This window comes from Uranotaenia lowii, unplaced genomic scaffold (genome assembly GCF_029784155.1).
Source record: "Uranotaenia lowii strain MFRU-FL unplaced genomic scaffold, ASM2978415v1 HiC_scaffold_146, whole genome shotgun sequence".
Lineage (NCBI taxonomy): Eukaryota > Metazoa > Arthropoda > Insecta > Diptera > Culicidae > Uranotaenia > Uranotaenia lowii.
Window position 1 is genome coordinate 23,900 of NW_026597477.1, and position 18,029 is coordinate 41,928.

At 36.3% G+C, this 18,029-nt stretch overlaps 2 protein-coding genes across 4 annotated transcripts in view; both read right to left on the minus strand.

The window, feature by feature from the left end:
• Window positions 1-1,176: 1,176 nt before the first annotated feature.
• Window positions 1,177-7,901, minus strand: LOC129759382 (uncharacterized). The gene is made up of 5 exons (XM_055756820.1): window positions 7,608-7,901; window positions 6,233-7,541; window positions 1,889-4,585; window positions 1,675-1,823; window positions 1,177-1,482 (listed from the first exon to the last, which is right to left on the minus strand). The coding sequence occupies exons 1-5, from the start codon at window positions 7,793-7,795 to the stop codon at window positions 1,239-1,241; spliced, it is 4,587 nt and encodes a 1,528-aa protein (XP_055612795.1). The 5' UTR covers window positions 7,796-7,901; the 3' UTR covers window positions 1,177-1,238.
• A 5,741-nt stretch (window positions 7,902-13,642) lies between these two features.
• LOC129759380 (guanine nucleotide-binding protein G(q) subunit alpha) overlaps window positions 13,643-18,029 on the minus strand; it is a 37,120-nt gene continuing 32,733 nt past the window's right edge. For all 3 annotated transcript variants that reach the window (XM_055756813.1, XM_055756811.1, XM_055756817.1), the window contains one exon: window positions 13,643-17,961. In XM_055756813.1, the coding sequence (XP_055612788.1) occupies window positions 17,879-17,961 (83 nt within the window). In that variant the 3' untranslated portion in view covers window positions 13,643-17,878. The remainder of the gene's footprint in view (window positions 17,962-18,029) is intronic.

Sequence of the window (18,029 nt, forward strand, 5' to 3'; positions counted from 1 at the left end):
AACAATCCGATGCATGGTCAGACGGCTCCCTCCAAACCATCAGTATCCCGAACTTCAGTGAAGTTTTCGTGCCCTTCGTCCACCGCCGGAGGTATTCCACGCACGTGCGGTGCCCAGGACTTGTCTTGGTCACCCAGCTTGACTGTAAAGTAAGCCTTGTAGGCGCTCTTCACAAAGCCTGTGATGTTCTTCCTGTCCGCTGCCAGCGTGTATTCTCCGCAGATGTAGCAGAAAACGTCAGGCTTATTCATGCATGAATGTCGAGCAGGCGCCATATTAATAACCTGAAATAGTAATAGAAATATGTAGCCTACTTTCAGATAATAAATTTTGTTAATTTTGTTAATAAGTTAATTTTATAATTACATAGATTGAACTCAAAACCCCTATTACTATAGCATATTGAAGCGTATATAGCCATATGGCTGTATCTCAAAAAGTTGACCTGATACAGCAAAATCAATGTGATATTCTAACTCAGGACACAAAAATTAGTCTAAATCAGCTGAGAAACCCCAGACTATTTTTTTGCTGTCACCCAGTGTTATGGATGGCTCGACCTCCATATGGATACACATGTGCCGAACGGACAAGTTCGGCGTGGTGTTTTAGTGATCGGGTCCCAAGTATCGGAAATCTGTGATAGTTTCACTACGGAGAGATGATAATTGTGTACCCAAGGGCATACCCAATTATATCCAAGTGATATAATTGAGCCGTCATTCGTGCCCAAGGATAATCAAAAGTTTAAAGTTATTATTTCAACAGAAAAGTTTAATACCTCGCATAACATCACAGAATTTACTTATAGTTATTTCTTGTAAATCGTCCTAAAAGTAGGTATACAAGTATATATTGCTTGATTTTGACCTTCTTATGCATCTTTGATATAAATCCAGCTTAATATAAGGTTAATTCTATAAATTATAATAAATAATACGACTTCCTGTAAATATTCGTCTACCATCAAGGGACACTGAGTAACTGAAAATTAATGCAATTGGTTCGTATTCATCTCTAAATGCTAACATTCAACGCGATTTCCAAAAATCTATAAAGAAAACCAAATAATTATTTTTTTAGAATCAAGTGAAAGACTAAAATTTAATGTTTAATAGACTAATAGGAATTTCGGATTCACGCTGAAAACAATAGACTTCACATGTTTACTAATTGTCAACCGTGTAGTGCATTTGAAGGACTCTTTTTGCTCACACTTATAAGGAAGATCGTGGTACTCATAGCTCAACTGATTTATCTGGATGATATTTTACTATATGAGCCTCGAATGCTGCATCTTTAAGGAACAGTTCGCCACAGTAAGCACACTTGATTTGATAGACGGTAGCTTCGCCACTCTTCTTGTGTCGTTGGAAATGGACGTAATGGTTGGCATCGTTACTGGTCGTATTGTCACAGAATGGACAGCCGAATGGCCGGAGGTTTGTGTGAATGCATCGTACGTGGTGAAGCAATCGCTTTCTGAAATTATGAAAGAAACAGAGGGAAATATAAAAAACAGTCGTTAAGATGATAAAGGAATTTTTTACGTTCGTTTTGAATGTCTGTAATATGAAAATTAAATTCTTGTTAGGTTATTGGTTTTAGAAGAATTGATGAATCCGATAGACAGCACTACATTTTTGGAGATAACAACACCTCGCAATCATTTACCTGACGTTTGTTGCGAAGTCACACTGCTTACAGGTGAATTGACATTGTCCAAGGTGCTTGAACTTAAAATGTTCCTGTAGGTTAATTTTGCTTAAATATTCTTTACCACATTCAGTACATTTATGCTTGCTTTTTTGCGTATGCCTAGTCTAGAATAAAAAAAAATATAAAAGATTGAGACTTAGCAATATTATGTAAAGATTTATGATTTCACCTCATGGTCTTTCCAAGATTTCCAAATATAGAAAACTCGGCCGCAATGTTTACAGATGAATTCACGTTCTTTTGTGTGAAGGTTTTCGTGTCGCTTCAGGTAATCTATGCGGTTAAAAACACGACCACAAAATTTACAGGCGAAAGTGTTTCCCTCGTGGATTTGCAAATGTCTACTAAAATCTCCTCCTCGAATAAAGACTCCACAAACATCACACTGTCGTGAAGGTTTACTAATACTTGCCGTGAAAATACGTGTCTGCTCGCGAATTTCTTCTTCTGTGAATTCAACACTCAACGATTCTTCTGTGTATTTGTTATCTTCTGTTTCTGATGCATTGGATACCCTTTCCAGTTCTTCTGTCCTTTCGATTATTTTTTCACGTTCCTGAGCAAACAAGGGTGAATCTGAATTGCCAGAAAACTCTTTTCCAATATAAACACTGCCTTGTTTGGCATCATTCATGTTCTTTGAAGTAGACTCACTTTGATTAGCTTCTGCACAATTCGAATTGTCATCAGCCATGGATGATCCCCATAATTTCTCAGCTTCTGGTATTGAAAATTTACCAGCATTGAAATCTTTTAGAGATTTAAGATACCACGACCGAAGTGACGCAACTGATCGGACTGGAAATCCTCTTTCAATCATTCTTTTCCGGACCTTTCCTAGTAATTGTCTCCATCTACCTTCACCGGAAAGCCGTATCGTTTCAATATTGAACTCACGGCAACACTTAAGTAATGCTTTTCTTTCGTCAGGTTTTATATTTGACCCACGTTTCCTATGGTTTCCGAACTGTTGAGTAATTTTCGTTAACTCGCCTTTTTGCTTTTCGCCAAATTCAATATTCAACGGCCCTTCTCTGCGATCATGATGAACGATTTCGGAAGCAAAAGATGGCTCTTCTAGCGCTTCTATTTCTTGTTTGGTATCATTAATATCCTCAGACTCTAACTCTTGCTGCTCAGATTCTGTATAATTAGATTCATCGCCGATAATATGCGACCCCCATATTTTTTTTGCTTCCGGTTCTGATAATTTACCAGCATTGAAAGCTTTTAGAGATTTTTGATACCATTGCCGAAGTGAATCAACTGGTCGCAACGGAAATCCTCTTTGGATCATTCTTTTTTGCACCTTCTTCATTAAATGTCTCCAACTACCTTCACCAGAAAGCCGTGTACCCTCGATGTTAAATTCAAGGCAACTCTCAAACAAGGCTTTTCTTTCTTCAGATTTTATATTTAACCCACGTTTCCTCGGGTTTCCGTTGTTTTGAATAGTTTCCGTGAAATCGCAATTTTTCCCTTCTGTAAATTTAATATTCAACGGTTCTTCTATGCAATCGTTGTCATCTGCTTCTGATATATTAGCTTCCTCTTCTTGCGCTTCCATTCCACAGTTCATTTTTTCACCGGAAAATTCCTGTGCAAACCTTGTTGAATCTTCGTCAGAAGACTCCAGTCCGAACCTATCACAATGTTGTTTGTTATCATTCTCATCATCAGTTGTTGGCTCATCTTTTGGAACATTTGGATTATTGCCAGTTATAGCAGATCCCCATAACTTTTCAGCTTCCGGTTCTGTTAATTTACCTTCTTTGAAAGCTTTGCGGAAATGTACATACCATAGTCGAAGAAAGTTAACCGATCGCACCGGAAATCCCTTTTGGAACATTTTTTTTTGTACCGAGCTCAATAAATCTACCAAGGTACCATTGCCGGAAACCCATTTGTTTTCTATGTTGAGTTCAAGGCAATACTTTAGCAAGGCTTGTTTTTCTTCAGGTTTAATGTTTAATCCACGTTTATGTTCCCCGAGAATTTGGAAGGTATCCGTAAACTCGCTTGTCGGTGCATGGAATAGCTCGTCTGTGAATTCAAAATTCAACGGCTCTTCTATGTTGTATTCTTGATCATTTGTTTCTGATGTATAAGAATCCACTTCTTGTGTCTCTGTTTCATAAATTGTGGTTTCACATTCCTGAGCAAAACCATTTTGGTTAGAAAACTCTGGTCCGAACCATTGACGATTTTGTTTGGTATCATTATTATCCTCAGATGTTGACTCTTTTCCTTGATCTTTGTCACAATTCGAGTTATCACCTGTCGAAGGTGATCCCCATAATTGTTCGGCTTCCGGTATTGTTAGTTTACCAGCAAGGAAATCTTTTCGAGATTTTTTATACCATTGTCGGAAAGATTCAACTGATCGCACCGGAAATCCTCCTTGAATCATTCTTTTACGCACCTTTGCCAGTAAAGCTAACCATGTACCATTATTGGAAATCCGTATCTGTTCAATGTTGTATTCAAGACAATACTTCAGCAAGACTAGTCGTTCTTCAGGTGTAATATTAATCCCACGCTTACGTGCCTTGTGTTTTTGAACGGTTCCCATCTGATCAGAAGAGATATAAGCTAAAGCATTTTCTCCCTTCTTGAGATCGATTTCAATAGGCATGATTTCATGTTTTACCGGTTGTGATTCATGTCCAACCTCGTCAAATCCATAGAAAGGATCGTCTATTGTTTGAACGTTGTGAGCCGAATCCTTATCAGCAATCCCATCGAGGATATCCACGTTTAGATCCATAAAACTTTGTCGACATTTTCTTACGAAATCGAAAAGATTTTCTATGAAAGATGAGCATGTGTCACAAATCAATAGTTTGATATCATCTTTGCAAAATATCTGTAAAGTATAATAAAATATGCTAAATATATTCATTACGCAAAATATTATTTAACGTATAAGTACTAGATAGTCGATTTATTCCGTGGGCGTGATTGAGTGCTCATTTATATCACTTTGATATAAATGGGTATACCTTGACGTATAGCAACATTAAATATAGAATAGTGAGAGTATCACAGTTCAGTGTTGCTATAGGCATCAACGGATCACTTCCGACCATAAGTGAAACGGAACCCCTAGATGTCGGTCCCACGGCTTTTAACTAAAGCTCAATCACATGGTCAATCTGGTCCGATCAGAAATGATTGTTTGACCTTTTATTGTCATTTTAATATTCTTTTCTATTTTTCTTAATGTTCTTTTCTATTTTTCAGATCATTCGGAGGTGGAGTTTTTTTTTTTTCTCTCTCTCAGATATATTCAAATAGTTGGAAAGTTAGAAAGGAGTAGGTTAACATATTCAAATACCATATTCCTCCCCAATGCTCCAGTGGATGTGTATTTGCGGTTTATGAATTACGATGGCTTATTCTTAAATCTAGCTTTTTTCAATCACTGGGGGCTAATTGGATGGAAATGATATTTTGTGGTTTAAGGTTTGTGAAACGGATCTGTCACCTGAGTTGTTTTGATAGTATTATAGTTTAAAGCAAACAGTCTTGGCAATTTTTAAATCTCATTCAAAAGTAGGCATTCAACTATGTGAGGCAGGTAGTGTAGGGCAATGCTCAAACGGTAAGATAGGCTCTTATATCCATAATTTGTTGAATTCGCATGATTGTGATGATGTTGTGATAGGAATAAGGTAGCTTACTTCTACTATTAATTTGAGCTAGAATTTTTATTAGTTTGAAATAGGCTTGCTTCAAAAAGCAAACAGGCTCTCACATCCATATTTTGGTAAAATAGTATGGTTCTATGATATGACAGAAACAATGTAGCTTACTTCTACTATTAATTTGATCTCGGTTTATTATGAGTTTAAGCTAGGCTTCTTCTTAGATATTGATAGATGATATGAACTAAAACTCTTTTTTTTTTCTCTTTTTTTTCTCTTTTCTTTTTTTTCTGTTTTCTTTTCATGTATCGTGGCATGTACTACCGAGAAATCATTTGGTCCAATGATGACGTTGAGCGAACCTTCAAGCCATCCCCTAACATCATGGGACCCAGACGTTGGCTTTCGCATGACATGGTTGCCAGCCCAAGGATCTAACCATAAATCAACTGCTGAAGATGGTGTCCTATAACTTGGTGAGATCCTTCCTTTTTATTTTTAATATTTTCAATGCGCTTATAAACCGTAGTATGTAGATGCTTGGGGAGTATGTAGAGGCCAGTCTCGAACCCACCCTTGTCCTTCCTCCAACTGGTATCGGGAGGGGTTGGTTTATTATCTTGAACTGCATTTTATCCATATTCCATGGATATAATGAAGTGCTTGATGGTTTAACCAACGTCTCAAGATCGCTTACTATTCTACGCTGCCTTCTCTAAACTTTAAATTTTCTTCTCCAAACTATTCTAATTTTCATTTCCAGCGTCAGCTCCCCGAGCTATTTAAACGCTATGAAAAAAAAAAAAAAAAAAAAAGTACTAGATAGTCGATTTATTAAAAATAGAATTCAATCCACAAATTGTTACCTTGATATTTAAACAGTCCTGCAAAATTTCCGAATAAGTAGATCCGTAACCACTTTGTGTTAATACATTTTTCATCTCTCCTACATTTGAAGTTTTACAGATACTGCACGCTTTTTCACGTTCTCTAGCTGAGATTGACGCATCATGATCATGAAATTCTGGTTCAAACCATTCATGGCCTTGTTGGACATCTATATTATCCTTTAAGGAAGACTCACTTCCTTTATCCTCTGAGGAAGACTCATTTCCTCTATCCTCTGCACAGTTCAATTCGTCGCCAGCAATATGCGGTGCCCATAATTTCTCGGCTCCCGGTACCGTGAATGTACCAGCATAAAAAGCTTTACGAGCATTTATATACCATAGCCGAAGAGAGTTAATTGATCGCATCGGAAACTTATCTTGAATCATTTTTTCCCGCACCTTCGCTATTAACGCCCACCATTTACCACGGGACACCCGTATCTTTTCAACGTTGAATTCAAGGCAATACCTTATCAAGGCCTGTTTTTCTTTAAATCCTATATTTACTCTACGCTCACGTGTTTCGGATATTTGGATGGATTCGGGTTTCTGTTTTGGGGCTTTTTCTATTATTTTATCATTGAGCTCCGGTGATCTACAATTATCCCAAAGACTGTGCACTTCCGGCAGATTAGCTCGCTCTGTAGCTAAAATTGGCGCATCATCATCAGAAAATTTTGAATCAAACCATTCATGGTCTTGTTGAACATCATTATTATCCTCTAAGGAAGACTCATTATTATCATTATCATCAGATTTATTATTATCCTCTAAGGAAGACTCATTTCCTTTATCCACAAAGGGAGGCTCATTTTCTCTATCCTTTATGGAAGACTCATTTCCTTCATCCTCTGAGGAAGACTCATTGCCATTATTCTCTGCACAGTTCGATTTATCGCCAGCGATAAACGGTGCCCATAATTTCTCTGCTCCTGGTACCGTGAATGTACCAGCATAAAAGGCTTTGCGAGCATTCATATACCATTGCCGAAGAGAGTTAATTGATCGCATCGGAAACTCATCTTGAATCATTTTTTCCCGCACCTTCGCCATTAACGCCAACCATTTACCTTCACGGGAAACTCGTATCTCTTCAACGTTGAATTCAAGGCAATACTTTATCAAGGCCCGTTTTTCTTTACGTCCTATATTCATTCTACGATTCTTTGTTGATTTTTCGATGAATTTTCCATCAAGATCTGGTGGTCTACCATCACCCCAAAGACTGTAAGCTTCCCGTATATTAAGTTTTCCTTCCATAAAACTCATCTGTGACATTTTATACCTGTTTGTTAACGGGTAGATTGACCTTAACTAGTGCTGAAATGTTAAATGCTTATAAAAACCATACCTGTTTCGATAGCAGTGCAGTTTTCGAGCTGGGAAGTTTCCATATCGGGCCATACGCTTTTGAACAGTACAGAATAGGTAAGCCCATGGCTTCCCGGATCGCCGAACGGCTTCCATGTTGACCTCTAGGCAACATTTCAGAAGGGCTCGCAATTCGGCCGGGCTAAATTTTTTACGTATTTGACTCATATTGCTGAGGATTCCAGTCGAAATTAATCGCAAACGCACCAAATTACGTGAAAACTTTTTCGAAACTGCTTTGGTAAACAAATTTGACAATTTACTTGTACACGCTTGTAGAAATGTAATCAAAAATACTTTTTTCCAATCACATCTTACACAGCAAAAAAATTCTAAAAGTACACGGAATCTAAAACACGTGTGATCTATTTTTTCTTGAGTGTAATTACAAAAAGATGTTATTTTAAACTTCTTTCGATGTAATTTTAGTCTTTTTTTCCAAAATTGAATAGGAGCAAACTGTTTTGATTCAATTTTACATTGCGTCATGCAAAAATCAACCTAATCTGCAACCTAAGCGGGCCATAGACTACACAAATGGCCTGTACAAATTCGATGATTACACGACGATTGTTTGATTCTTGCTCGGCCACACACGATACAAACATATTTCACGCGAACACAAACGATTGCTGGCGAAAACAACAACAGCAACAAAAAAAAACCATCTCCACCCCGGCTAGGAGGATGGTTTGTACAAAATATTTCGATCCCGACCGATCTGATCCGGGTTTCGATGTCTTTTCACAGATGAAGTCTTTCTTGGTACCTCCATTAGGCGTAATCTGACTACCAAGATACTGGAAGCACTTCACTTTCTCAACCTGTTGTCCAGCTACCACGAAATTGGAACGATTTTCTGTGTTGATTTCCATCGAATTGGTCTTTCCGACACTATTGACGACTTTTGAGACCTGCTGCCTTGGAGCTTTCGGTGAGGTCGTCTGCCAGGTCAAGGTCGTTCAGCTGCTAACCTTGTCGAGGGATTCCACGGCAATCCTCGGTTTGGTCTACAGCCGATCGATCCAGTCAAGATCTCATTCATTACTATGAGAAAGAGTAGCAAAAGCATATACCTACCAAAAGTGGAGGCAATATACGTACATGTTTTCATTATTTTCTGGTTTACGACATCGACAACATCATATGTGATGTCATTTACGATGTTAGAAATACTTTGGTACTTTATGTCGCATTGGCGTCGTTTTATACGTTACATTCAAGGATTCGATTCATGCGCATTTACGATGATGGGAGGATTGACAGTTCCATCCACACTTTATGCGATGTGTGTTTTAACCTTTTACGACTTGAAGCGATATGATGATAAATTGGCGATTTAAGTCACCCTTAATGCGAGGTGTGTTGAACTCTTGTACGGCTTGAAGCAATCTGACGATGAATTGGCGATCTAAGGCACCCTTTATGCGAGGTGTGCCGAACTCTTGTACGACTTGAAGCAATCTGTCGATGGATTGGCGATTTAAGTCACCCTTTATGCGAGATGTTTTGTACTCTTGTATGACTCGAAGCAATCTGACGATGGAATGTCGATTTATGTCACCCTTTATGCGAGATGTGTTGCAGTCTTATACGATGTTCAGAGATTTTAACATCGATTGACAACTTAAGTCAGCTTGTACGATATGATGCAATTTGACATTTGATGGACTCTTTAAACGATATTTTATGTGAGTTGGGATGTACTCATGTACGATTTGTATCATAAAACGATTTTGCGGACCATTTTATTTAGCATGTTATGTGTAATATTGTGATTGAAATACGACGCTAGGAAGAAATAAAATTAATTGATAATTTTAACTGATTTTTATTATAACTAACATTGAAACTACATATATTTTCGTAGGTACTGCAACCGGGCATTATTGTCCCGCTCGCTACTTTCTTAACTACCACCGCCTCCATGCCTCACTCAGGATCTTTGACGCCTCTTTCTTTCGGGTTTACAGCGGAAATTGCCGGGCCACAATTCTGTCCGTGAACATCCCTTGATACTCGTAGTATGCACATGCAAATCGTCGGGTAATTATCCGGCGGGTTTTTTTAATCTGAGCCTAGTAGGGGAGAGTATTCCTGTTATTTTTTAAAGGAAAATGTTAGTGAGGTTTCTGTCCAACGTTGTTTTTCCAAAACTTACCTTTGGGGCCGTCCACATACCACGTGGACAACTTAGGGGGAGGAGGGGGGTATGGAAATGTCCACGCTTGTCCATGGAGAGGGGGGTAGGGGTTTGGGTCATGTCCACGTGGACATACTTACTTTCAAAATATTTTCTAAAGGTGATAAATATTAAGATGTTTAAATCAAAATCTTAAAATTGCAAAGCTTTCCAGTTTAAGTTTGAACAATTAGTAGCTACAAGTGATAAATATGATAAATTAAAAATTTAAATTTTTTAAAATTATTTTATATCAGGAAATTATTATTCAGTTTTTTTCAAAATCAGTCATGTCAATAACAAAAAGGCAAAAAGTGGTGTTTTCTAACTGTCAAATTATATGTATTTTAAAAAAAACTATTTCAAATCTGTCCACGTGGACATCCGGAGAGGGGGGTAGGGGTTAGCCAAATGTCCACGCTTGTCCACGGACGGGGGGGAGGGGGTCAAAAATCTAATTTTTTCTGTCCACGTGGTATCTGAACGGCCCCTTTATTATTTTATTTCATCCGTTTGCTTGTTTGCTTAAGTCGTCAACTTTCACAAAACTCAAATGCTGATACAAAATTGCAAGCACGATCGCAAAATTGCACATCCACTGAACACGATTTATCACGATGAAGTTTTAATATCATGATGAGATGTGGGCGAACGCTAAGTATCTGTTAATACGAATCTGATTTGATCGCATTAAATATATTTATATCGTGGGTAAAGTGACCGATTATACGATTATAATTATACTTGTTATAATATTTGTAGCTATATCGGAAAGACACGGTGTTAATTTGCCTACTAATGTGACATTCTAGTAAACATACAACGTGATACGAAAGATGATGCTTACGTAGTATTCTTTACGAATTTATTCGAAGTCATTTACGATTTCGGTTCGAAAGTAATTTGTGTACCAATAAAATGCATCTTAAGAAATCTTATGCGATCGTTATAAGATTTCATTTGACATCGGTGGAACTAAATACGACTTCATCCAACATATCGTAACTCGTATTTCATTGGGATGTTGCATCTTCTACGATGAATAAACGATATGGTCGAATGGTAAGTGTACATATTTACGATTCCGATTTGAGTTGCATCTATATACGAGTTCAACGATGATTTCTTTTACGATTTCATGTTGGCTGGGTAGTTTCTCTGGGACTCCTCGTCACCTTAGAGCCGCCCAGATGTTTTCGTGATTCAGTAGGTCAAATGCTTTTTCGAAATCAACGAACACTAGTAGAAGAGATTCCTGGAATTCGTTGATTTGTTTCAGTATGATTCGTAGCGTTGTGATGTTGTCCACACATGATCCTCCGGATCAGAATCCAGCTTGTTGCCGGCGGAGTGTAGCGTCGATTTTCTCCTAGATCCTGTTCATCCTTATTGTTGCCGAGTATTTTGAGAGCTGTACAGAACAAAGTTATGCCACGCCAGTTACTGCACTCGGTCAGGTCTTCTTTCTTTGAGACTTTCGGAATACCCTGCATCCAGTCGGCTGGGAATGTTGCAGTATTTCAAATGTCAGCAAAAAGACGGTGCAACATTTATGCTGACAAGGCAGGGTCGACTTTAGGCATCGCAGCAGGAATTTAATCGATTCCAGGCGCTTTGTTGGACTTAATGTCTTTGATTGTCGCTTCTATTTCAGCCAGCGAGGGCGCTTCCGAGTTGACGTCATTAATGCGACTTACTGTTGGCGCTTCGAGCTGCGGGTTTTGTTGGCCATCGCTATTTGTGACTCGGAAGAGTTGTTCAAAATGCTCAGTCCAACGCTCTGTCCGAGCTGACCTGTCATAAAGTCATCGAATATCTCCAATGGCGGCGGCACTTTCTCTTTTTTATTAACCCAATATAATTTTTTTGGCTCAGTGCCGAAAATATCGCCTTTTTACGTTTCAATCCAATATCAAAACGTTCCGACCAAATGTCGAAAAAGTTATCGCATTAAAAACTTTGACCCAATATCAAAGTTTTAGATCCAATGTCGAGTAAGTTTTACCATTCTAACACTTTGACCCAATATCAAAGTTTATCGACCAATATCGAATAGTTTCTATTTTTCGAACTTCGATAAAATATTAAGTTTATCGAGATGTGATAAGATGTTCATAATTTGATCCAGTATCTCAACCCAGGCGAATATGGAATAAATTGTTCATACTTTGACCCAAAATCAAAGTTTTTCAACCCAATGTTGAATAAAGAATCGATTTTCCATGCATTGATCCGATATCAAAGTTACTAGACATTGGGTCGAAAGTAAGGAATCGATTTTTGATGCTTGGTCCCAATATCAAAGGTTTTCTCCATAATCGGCCCAATTCCAAAAGTTTTTTCGTTTTTTTGCAATCCAATATCGCAACCGAACATACAGGCATAGTAAATAAACTGCATATGTTGCCATCATAGAATGAATTCTCTAGGGTTACTACGATTCGTACTTAAATGCAAAACTTAACATTCACAAACTTCATTTGTTTTCGGAAATATAAGTAAATATAATACATTTTAATATATTTATCTGGATTATATTTGAAACCCAAATACAATCAAATAACTATAGTTGAATCTAAAAAACTTATAGTTGAATCACGCTGAACTATAATACCTCATTATTCTAGAGACATGAATTTCAGGATTTCGGACCAAAAAAGGTAGACAAGGGTAATGTTATTATCTATTACTTTTTGTTACATATTTAGTTTCTTATAAATTCCAGCCATTAGTTTACACAATTATAAGATTAATAATAATATTTATAATTATTTTACTCATTCTTTATAATTAGATTATTCTTCCTCCGATTTTTGTTTGTTTTTCTTTTCTTTTTTCTTTTTAAATATAATTAAAAACATAAATATATATTTATTTTGTATTTTTTTTCCATATCATAGATTATTATTAATGTTGTTTGTGTATCTTTATGTTTATTAAGAAAGAGACATGTGTTGTTATACTTCGCTTGATCTTCTCAGAATTTTGTTCTACTTCCATATCTCTTGTGTCACTTTGCTGGAGATTTACTTTTACTTATGCTTTCAAACTTACGCAAAGATATCATTTGTTTTCTTTATAGAAAATTATTTTTTCCATTGTTTTTACGTTTATATACGTGCATTCCTAGCTGATCTGTTCTTACTTGTGAACATGTTCATCTTCTTATGGTGGTGTGTTTGCTTCAAAGAGGAAAAGGGCAAATCATGTTGAAACCATTGAACACTATTTTTGAAAACTCCCAAATACGTTTGAAAACCATAAATCAGCCATCTGTAAATATTTGAGGAACGTTTGTATTAAAAATTTGATAATAGATCCTATTTGTGCTTGTTTGAGAAAGTGGTTCAAAACCCTGAATGAACCTAATGAAAAAAGGAACACTTATGAGGGAGGTACAACCATTTTAAGGGAGGGGGCGGTCTTGGAAATACATAAACAAAATAACAAAGATGATTTTTAGAATTTCTGTAAATGATTAAAAAATAAGAAATCGAATGAGTTGGAAAACTGTAAAAAGAAGGTGGATCGAAGATTGAAAATAGTGTTGAACTTGTCCTCGAGTGTTGCCAGCTTTTTCGATTATTTTCTCTGTTCATTTTCTTCTGAAAAGGAGTGCGTCGTAAGGATTGAATCACTAGACTTTTTTTTCTATTTTAAGTTCGAGGTTTAGTTTGATAACCCTTACAGTGGCCAATCGCATCTTTCAACGTCTCTGGTGCTTTAATGCCGGAAATATTTTTGCAAAAGTTTCGCTCTAATATGATTTCGAAATTATATGATTTAATGGGCTTTGATCGCATAACTTCGAAACCATTTTCTTTTGTTTTGTGTTCAGCAACATCTGCAAAAAAATGTTGGCGATTTAAGCAGCATCGGTATCGTTCCGTTCCGAGGTTCAATTATGATTTTCAATGTTCCTCGAGTAATTCGATATCTTCGAAGACATTTCCATGCGAATTCTGGTTTTCTGCGAGATATATGTAGGTTTTACAAACAATGTGAGCTGTTTTTTACATTTTTGATTATTTTCGTCATTTCGAAGCATTCCGATTGTTGGCTTTCATGATTTTCAATGTAATGCATCTTTGAAAATACATAATTTTTCCAGATATAAAATCTGTTCAGCATTTTAAACTTTCCCCAGTATTATCCTTTTTCGCTTATTGTGTAACAAGACTTCTTCTGTTTATGATTGAATGACTCGGTTTTGTGTAATCTTTGCCGATTGTTGTGTAACTGGGTTAGTTTGTTTACGTTAATGAATCTTATTTTTCTTGTAAGAGAGGAGATTTTAAATAGTTCAAAAAAGAAAATGGCACACAATACTTAAAAGACGCTTTTAAGTGTCCGTCGTAGAAAGTTTACGAATGGCCATCCCAAATATCATTTCGAATCAATCGTTTGATATTTAATCGACCGGCATAGAAAGCGCTGTAAAACGTAATATTTTGATACCGACAATTTCTTGTATCCATTTCCGTGACTAGGAACAGTTGTCCAGAAAGAGTGTGATCAAATATTACAATCCAAAAATATGATATTTTGAACCTTTTTTAGAGAACAAATATTGAAAGCATTCTATCGCATTTTTATAACAGAAAAGAATTTGACACGCAACCAAATAAGCTGATGTAAAAGCAAAATTTATTTTCTATACCGAAAAAAGTAGATGTCGGGGGATGCGATTCGTTTTTACAGGCGTGTGATTTGTTGTGTATGTGAGGTTTGTTTGTGTAAATGCCACGAATTGTGATAGTTACTCATCTTGGCACATACAGTTTTTCAATTTATAAGGTATAACTTTTCTCGTACCTTGTAGTTTTCTTATTTTTTTGATAATCACATGCAGTTTGTCCTTACATTTCTCATTTTTTAAATTGCTCGTTATACAAAAAACAAGCCGTAATTTGCGCAAGTCACTGGAAATGGTTTTCAATCGAAAATGCATGTATGTGAATAAAGAAAGAAATTGGCATAATTACTCAACATATTGGTAACCCTTGAATTAGTTTATTTTATCCGCTCATAATTGGATCGAGTGAATTACTGCTGTGTTTTACGGATCAATCAAAATTATTTTATCTAACTATCTAAAGCCTATTTTGTTGTTTTTTTTTCATATTTTTTACGTACCGCTGAGAGGATTTTTATCGTGTCGTAGAAAATAGAGCAAAATTTATGTGTTTGTAATGCATTTTTAGCTTTTTTTCGTTGCTCTATGACTTCCTTATATAATATGTATGTGTTTTTTCTTCTTTTATTTGATTCTTTGCTTATCTCTCACTATCAAGCAAACACACTGTCCCGTTTCTTTTACTAACTCCTGATGTCAAGTGACTATTAATTTCAATTTCACTTGTTTTTAGATTATGTACTTCAACTCGATCGAGTTGGAATTTTTGTCCATGATTTCACTACTTTTGCGAAACATCGTTCTGATTCTATTATTGATTTTGCACGGTGTGATAATTTCTTTGAATGAATTTGTGTATTTTCGTGACTGGTTCTTTTTTCTAACACTTTTTAGCATGCATGCATGTGAATGTGTGCGTTTATATGATTTCAAATGAGTTTTCATGTTTTCTTCTAATGAATACGTCTATGAGTTTAGGTTTTTTTTTATCCTTCTTCGAAAGCTTCCACTAACGATGTTGCGCAATTCGACTGTAGTAAAAACAGTGCAAACCACACAAATGAAAGCAACTGAAGAACATGTCTCGCAATGGATCCGAAGTTCGTTCGTTCGCCGGATTTCGTAAAATTCAATTTTCAGAATTACTAATAAATATGTACAGGTGTTATTTTTGTTTTTGTTTTTTTTTTTTGCTACACCATTTTCAGCTGCTGGTCGTGTGTTGTTCGCTGAAAATGTTTTTAATTTTGTTTTACTTTATATATATAATTTTAAGTATGAAATTATGCATAATATTACACATTAAAATGGTTTTCATTCATTTTGCTGGAACAAATGAATGTTTTTTTTATCAATTGTTTTGCTCTACTATAATTTATCTCACATTTCACCAGTTGGCATTTTATGAATACCTAAAAATTAGTAGTACGAATATGACTGACTGCTTCTGCTTTCTTGTTTTCTTTTTTTTTTCGTGTCAAAGCATTCGTTTTATTTTTCATTATATATTTATATTCCCTATAATTTAAACAGTGACGCGCGTAAAAATGTTTCTGGTGAAATGACAAATTAATTGCCGGTTAGTTTACTGAAGGTAGTGTGGATAGTTAAGAAAGAATAAACTGCTTTCATGTGTGGTAAATAAATCATACGAACAATGTTGCCGGCTGTTGTTTGTTTTTTGCTGCCACCTCAGGTAAGGAAAATGGACGCTACACAATAGACGATTCGTTTGGCAGGCATTCTATGTTTGAAAAATATCTATAAAAAGGTAGAGAATTGTAAAAGATTTCACTACACGTTCCTTTAAAGTATGCGTCGAATCTCACAGTCAAAATAACAGCTAAATGTTGGGAACCAATTGATTGTGGTTGTTTGGTCGGTAGACTGTCTGCAGTGTTGCTAGAAAGGACCCTGATTGTTTCGATTTCTTACGGAAACAAGAAATGGATTCAAGCAATAATACTGCTGGCAGCACTGTTGATAAGTACTACACATTTATTCGGAAAATATCTTAAGTTTACTGAATTGGTGGCTAAAATTCACAAAAAAACGACCCGTCAAAAAACACTTTTGTCCAAAATGTATACAAAATATCGACTGTTCGATGTACTGGATGACAGACTAGGTCTATTCGCGGGTGAATGTGCGGTCTGAATTTTGCAATACTAGGAAAGATTCGAAAGTGAATATTGGAGTAAAGCAGATTTGTTGGTGAATTAAATTGTAATTATATCATATAACTAATAAGTTATTAAAAAATCAAAATAAATAAATATCTTTTGAACGGTTCATAAAAAACAAAGACTATACACAGATACAAACATTTATCAACAACTAAAAGTGAATTGAGGAGAAATTATCAACAAAGTTAGCATAAAAATAAACTTTACAAACTAATTATTTTCAAATCGATTTGCATAATTTGTGTATATGTGTGGTGTGTGTTTTGCATGGTTTTTTTCTATCTTCTGTTGGTTAGTTTTCATTTTTTATTGGTTGATTATTTATGTTATACCTAACTGATAAAAATGCACATAAAATAATGAAATGTACTCTTTTCCTGAACGAATTTGTCGGTAATGGCAAACTGTGTCCTGAAATTCCGTTCACAATGCCGGCAACATACGCCTTATGGGGAACATAACCTCGAACCCTTTCAACTAGTGATGCACCCGTAAAAATTGTATGTAATAACAGAAAAGCCTTCGATTGTGGAATTTGATGAAACGATAAAAATGGCAAGCATTGGCTCAATCTCAAATCTTATTTAGCAACTGGTTACAAATTCAACGAGTTGAGGACAGAAGAACACGCTCTCGTCACATGTTTAGCAGAATTAAATAAAAAGGTTAAACTATTTTTTTTGTACGGAAAATCAATATTGGAACTGTATCACATTTCGAACTAATTGAAACGTGCAACTGTACGTTTCACACAGTTTGCTCATTATCTGCAACAGTAGCTCAGACCGACGTTTCGACAGAAATCGAAAGGATTTCCTCTTGTTCTCCTGGTTAACGACTAGTGACTTCTTTGTTCCCATTCCCATTGCTAATGACGAGCTAGGTGTTGATAGTAGAATCACTACTTTGGCAACGAAGATTGCACAATGGTCAACGGAGATAATTTGTTCGGGTCTAGTTGCGCTACTATGCAAAAGATGGCAGAGACGATGATTGTAAACACTGCTGCTGCTGCTGTTGCTGTTTTTGTTCCTATATTTGTTACCACTACTCATGCTACTACTGATGTTACCACCAATACCACTATCAATAGAGCTAGTAGTTATACCGCAATTCGTACTAGGAAAAGAGTAGGAGGCGATATTTCGGTAACGACGGCTGCGGTAACGATGATACCAAAAACGGCCACATTGGCGGCGACGATAGGACCATGGCCACGGTGATGACGGCGACGGTGACGTTCTTGTTCAAACCAAATTGTACTCCTTTAAATTTGATTGCAGTATCGTGTCCTTGACAGCAGCAAATACAAACCTAATGTTTTCGGTATCTGAAATGGACGGCAAGTAGGGACGGGTAAAGAAAAATTAAGCGTTTTACACGCCAGTTGATGAGTTT